Below are 6,000 nucleotides of genomic sequence, written 5' to 3'. Positions count from 1 at the left end.
CAGGTAATTACGCTGATGAGGTTGAGGTTTCCCGAAAGTGTTTCAAACATCCCCTTTAAAGGTGAACTGTTACATGAATTAATGTATCAGGAGAATAATAAAAAAAAACTGCATTTTTTTTTTCAATTTTTTTTTTTAATGGGTAATTTCATCGTTAACAAAAAAAAATGTCACTTAAAAAAATATGGTCCTTTATATGGTCCTCTCTACGAAGAGGGGTTCACGGGACGCTACAGCCAAGTTTCTGTAAACTCTGCGCCGTTATCTTGGGTTACCTGATTGTTCTATAAAATGGCTTTTTTCTTAGTTTTTTTTTTTAAGCCTCGTTAAAACTATTTTTGGTAAGAAATGTGCAAAAAAAAAAAAATGAAAAAAGAAATAAAGAAACTTAGCGACACACAGCAAAGATAATCTACGGGGCTAGCAGAGGCAAACACGCGAGCGGAGACCCTCAGGACCGAAGGAGACGCATGGAAAAATCCTACAAAACAATTATCCTTCAGTCATTCTTCGAGCCGGGCGGTGACCCCTGACGGAGCGGTAGGGAAAGAACTGAACCCCAAATTCATAGTCTCAATGTAGGAAAGGACTGGAGATTTTTGTATCGGGAGAACCTAGTAACATTGTCCACATTTCCGATGAGTGGCTGAGAACAAGCACTGGTGACGAGGGCGCCCAGTTTTACCAAAAAATTCCATCCAGTCCCGGAAATTTCACAAGATGGGGGGGGGGGGGGGGGAATACAAAAAAAAAAATCTAATAAAAAAATGGCATTTCAGCACTAACACATAAAAGACATTGTGTGGCAGGCAGGCGGTCGGGCAGGTAAGCGAAAAGGACTAACTAGTGGTTAGCAGCGAAGTGACGGCAAAACCAGAAGTTATCTAGAAGTCTCCGCGGCAGAAGCGGTAAACCGGTCAATAGACCGTAACACTGAACTACGTCGGAAGCAGCAGCTGCAGAGAGGAGGACGGAGCGGTCAGTCGCTCCAAGAGTCTTTGGTGGACGAAGCTGGAGCTTGTATCTAGGAGCGACCTACATAGGCAAGGTTACATGGCAGCCCGTGCCCTCACTGTGTGGCATTTTTTGCACAGAACGTGTCCGTCCGACGGGAAGCAACCGGAGTCGTTGGCTTCGGTGGAAAGAGGGCAATCACAGTCCTGGAGGGGGGAAGGGAACAGAAAAGTTTTACAGCCTTGATTGGCATAGGCATTAGCAAGCTGAGAAAGAGCCTCAATGCCAGGAGGCCGCTGCTAAAGCAAGTCAAATTTGACACACAAAAAAAATTACATTTTTGGTCACTTTGTTGGGGACAGATTCTACTCAAGCCTGGGTAAGGACTGTGTCCATCATTGCATTACTATTAATGGCAGTCTTCTCTATAACATTTTTTGGCAATCAATTACGTGAAGACTGGCATTGCCCATTTCTCGTTCCCTCGTCCAACATGGTGGCCACAGCGCGCATGCGCATTCCTGTACGATATTGTGGCGGTTCACAGAGTGCTAGGTGCTAACAACTCTTTGTATTATTTGTAGCTATTTGGGACTGTATATCTCTTGTAGGGACTAAGGACTGTCAGGCTAGATCACCAGAGGATCCTCTTGTGGGCCCAGTCTCTGATTCCATAATGGTCCCAATGGTCCGGGAGGAAAAAAATAAAAAACATTTGTAGCTGCCTTTGGAGCCAATCACTTGCCAGTGAGGTCTATTTCTTATAACGACGCCCTATTAGGCCTCTTTCACACGAGCGTGTCCGGATAAGGTCGGGATGCGTTGCGGCAAACCCGCGCGAGTAGGTACGCAATTGCAGTCAGTTTTGCCTGCGATTGCGTTCCGTTGTTCAGTTTTCATCGCGCGGGTGCAATGTGTTTTGCACGCACGTGATAAAAAACCGAATGTGGTACCCAGACCCGAACTTCTTCACAAAAGTTCAGGTTTGGGTTAGTTGTAGTGTAGATTGTATTATTTCCCCTTATAACATGGTTATAAGGGAAAATAATAGCATTCTGAATACAGAATGCTTAGTACAATAGGGCTGGAGGGGTTAAAAAAAAATATTAAAAAATTTAACTCGCCTTAATCCACTTGTTCGCGCAGCCGGCATCTCTTCTGTCTTGTTCTGTGAGGAATAAGACCTTTGATGACATCACTGCGCTCATCACATGGTCCATCACACGATCTTTTACCATGGTGATGGATCATGTGATGAGCGTAGTGACGTCATCAAAGGTCTTATTCCTCACAGATGAAGACAGAAGAGATGCCGGCTGCGCGAACAAGTGGATTAAGGAGAGTTAAATTATTATTATTATTTTTTAACCCCTCCAGCGCTATTGTACTAAGCATTCTGTATTCAGAATGCTATTATTTTCCCTTATAACCATGTTATAAGGGAAAATAATAATGATCGGGTCTCCATCCCGATCGTCTCCTAGCAACCGTGCGTGAAAATCGCACAGCATCCGCACTTGCTTGCGATTTTCACGCAGCCCCATTCACTTCTATGGGGCCTGCGTTGCGTGAAAATCGCAGAATATAGAGCATGCTGCGATTTTCATGCAACGTACAAGTGATGCGTGAAAATCACCGCTCATGTGCACAGCCCCATAGAAATGAATGGGTCGGTATTCAGTGCGGGTGCAATGTGTTCACCTCACGCATCGCATCCGCGCGGAATACTCGCCCGTGTGAAAGGGGCCTTGGACCTTACTGATAATATGGCAGGTGGGCCTCCGAGAATAATTTCCTCTGGTGGGCCCAAGGAACCCCGGTCCGGCACTGGATGAAGAAGGCTAGAGAGTAGAAATGCTCACCTCACACTTGTAGCACATCATATGGAAGTTCTTCTCCAGGGCCACCACCCTTACGGTTTCATCCCGTCCAGGCTCTGGGGCAATTGGTTCTCCACAGACGGAGCAGCGAGGAGCATACTTCCTAAAGGCAAGCAAAGCAGGCAGAGGTGATGTAAGCAAACCCAGCCGTATGATGAGCAGATACAGGAGGGGGGAAAAAAACGGAACAAAAAAAATAATATTTCACGCTACAATGCAACCTAGAGGAGCATCGGCCATGCACAAGGCGAATGGATGTAGGGATATTACTGCTATAACATGGGTATGGCTTCCCTTTAAATGTTGATATATGACATATGTATCACAGACATAATAGACACAGGCCATGCCCCCTACTACACGGGCAGCTGCCCCCTATCACTCGGGCCCTGCCCCCTATCACTCGGGCTCTTCCCATACGACAGGGGCTCTGCCCCCTACCACTCGGCCTCTGCCCCCTACCACTCGGCCTCTGCCCCCTACCACTCGGCCTCTGCCCCCTACCACTCGGCCTCTGCCCCCTACCACTCGGCCTCTGCCCCCTACCACTCGGCCTCTGCCCCCTACCACTCGGCCTCTGCCCCCTACCACTCGGCCTCTGCCCCCTACCACTCGGGCTCTGCCCCCTACCACTCGGCCTCTGCCCCCTACCACTCGGGCCATGCCCCCTACGACAGGGGCTCTGCCGTTACAACATGAGTGCATTGGTTGCCAGGGATGTACTGTCTATAGGCAGCGCTGGTATAACAGGTGTAAGTTACAATATAAGGGTCCATTCACACGTCCGCAATTTCGTTCCGCAAAATAAATTGCGGACCCATTCATTTCTATGGGGCCGCACGAATCGCATTTCCGTTCCCGAAAAAAATATAACATGTCCTATTCTTGTCCGTAATTGCGGACAAGAACAGGCATATTCTATTAGTGCCGGCGATGTGCAGTCCGCAAACATTGCCGTGTCCGTGTTTTGCGAATGCGCAAAACACGTTACGGACGTGTGAATGGAGCCTTACCGGTATAATATGAGCTTGGACATCAGATTATGTGTCAAGTAGAAACAAATGCACTGCCGATATAACATAGGAATGACGGTCCCATAGACTGGAATAGTAGGGGCCCCACTGACCTGTGGTAATCGGCAACACAATGCGGCAGGTTATTCTGATCCACAATAAAAGGCTCTCCTTGGAGCGCGCGACTGCAGACGGCGCAGGTGAAGCATTCGGGGTGATAGGCCTTTCCCATGGCCTTCAGCAAACGTTCCGTTATCTTCTTCTCACACACCGCACAGCGCTCTAACGTGTCCTGCAGGAAAGAGACAACCTGCATTATTCAGAGCACTCTAATGTCTCCCGCAAGAGTGACAGCCTGCTTTATACAGAGCTCTCCAATGTGACCTACCAGAGGTCTCCAATGTGACCTACAAGGGAGACAGCCTGCTTTATACAGAGCTCTCCGATGTGACCTACAGGAGAGACAGCCCGCTTTATACAGAGCTCTCCGATGTGACCTACAAGAGAGACAGCCCGCTTTATACAGAGCTCTCTGATGTGACCTACAAGAGAGACAGCCCGCTTTATACAGAGCTCTCCGATGTGACCTACAAGGGAGACAGCCCGCTTTATACAGAGCTCTCCGATGTGACCTACAAGGGAGACAGCCCGCTTTATACAGAGCTCTCCGATGTGACCTACAGGAGAGACAGCCCGCTTTATACAGAGCTCTCCAATGTGACCTACAAGGGAGACAGCCTGCTTTATACAGAGCTCTCCAATGTGACCTACAGGAGAGACAGCCTGCACGATACCCAGCAGAGTAGAGCTTCCTGCGACCACTTCAGCACTCGGACCTACATACAATCATTTGGTGGTCAGACACGCAGAATGCAGTAGAACAGATCCTACAAAGCTATGGGTACACATTCCACGCGTGGGCGGCTGCAGCAGTGGAGCGTGGGCTTTGTGGGCTGAACAATTACGACATGTTAGATATCGGCAACACTTCAAGTTCTGGAGTGAATGGTGGAAACCTTGTGGCTGCAGAAGGGACCTGAGCGGATGGAGAACCCCAAGGTCATGATGAGAAGGTCCACCGGCTCGGAGACCAAGTGCTGCAAGACCCAGCCGTCCGCCACTCCCCCGACTCACCTGGTAGCAGTCCTCGCAGAGGGGCCGCCCTTCGCACTCGTAGTACTGCTGCCCCTGTAGCTGCTGCTCACACTTGGTGCAGGTGAAACAGTGGACGTGGTACAGGTGCTCTCCGGCCCTCACCACCGTCTCCGTCCTGGACAATCCCTGGCCACACAGTTTACAACGATCTGCAAAGAGCGGTAAAAAAACAACATGTCACCATGATCAAGAGGACCCCCCTTCCCCTACTGGAAGGACTGGTTTTAGGTGCTGGAAAAGGTTCTTGTCCCCAAGGGAGCCCCCATTATGTGTAAGTCTTATTACTGATTACTGCACTTAGAGCACTATATGGCGGTATTCTGTAAACTCTTATCAGCAAGCAGGCGGGGAAGGGGTCCGATTTTCTACAGTCTACTGGTCACACGTTTTATACTGGACGTCAACAACTATAAATGCAGAATATTGGAACCCCGGCGTCAGTGTATTAAGGGCCGTGGCCAGCACTGGAAAAACAAAGTGCACACCCCTCGGACCCCTGAAACCCTCATTTATATAAAGAATACAATTATTTTTTCTTGGGGACGCTGCAACCGATTTTCCCAAGACATTTTAATCCTCGGGATTGACTCTACCAGACAGTATGACTGGCGGAATAGGGTTGATCCTGCAGACGGTTCCCCCCCCCATTTGATAATGTATATTAAAAAGGTCTGTTTTTAGGTTTTATTCTAGGAAACTTTCCCTTTTAGTGGGGCTTTCAGTATGCACCATACAAGTATACTTGCTCTGCCTCGCCCTTCTGGGAATATGAATGACCTTTGTCAATCAGTAGTTTCTGTCCGTTATATAATCCATAACACAAAAAAGTAAGATAATAATAATAATAATAATAATAATAATAGACCCCACTGATTTGATATTGATAGGCTATCTTAAGAATCTTGGTCAACCCAGTAGGCAAATGAAACACGCATTTTCTAAATTACCCCAGAATGCCCCGATTTTAGCTCTGACAGAGGAAAATACTAAATTATAAA

At 48.0% G+C, this 6,000-nt stretch overlaps 1 protein-coding gene across 4 annotated transcripts in view; it reads right to left on the bottom strand.

Moving 5' to 3' along the window:
- Positions 1-307: 307 nt before the first annotated feature.
- ZYX (zyxin) overlaps positions 308-6,000 on the bottom strand; it is a 29,438-nt gene continuing 23,745 nt past the window's right edge. For all 4 annotated transcript variants that reach the window (XM_040434756.1, XM_040434755.1, XM_040434758.1 and 1 more), the window contains 4 exons: positions 4,982-5,151; positions 3,961-4,139; positions 2,817-2,937; positions 308-1,160 (listed from right to left, as the gene is read on the bottom strand). In XM_040434756.1, the coding sequence (XP_040290690.1) occupies positions 1,050-1,160; positions 2,817-2,937; positions 3,961-4,139; positions 4,982-5,151 (581 nt within the window). In that variant the 3' untranslated portion in view covers positions 308-1,049. The remainder of the gene's footprint in view (positions 1,161-2,816; positions 2,938-3,960; positions 4,140-4,981; positions 5,152-6,000) is intronic.

The sequence above is a fragment of the Bufo bufo genome, chromosome 6 (genome assembly GCF_905171765.1).
Source record: "Bufo bufo chromosome 6, aBufBuf1.1, whole genome shotgun sequence".
In the NCBI taxonomy this organism is placed as follows: Eukaryota; Metazoa; Chordata; class Amphibia; order Anura; family Bufonidae; genus Bufo; species Bufo bufo.
Note: the sequence above shows the minus strand (reverse complement) of the source record. Positions and strands in the feature narration are given on the sequence as shown.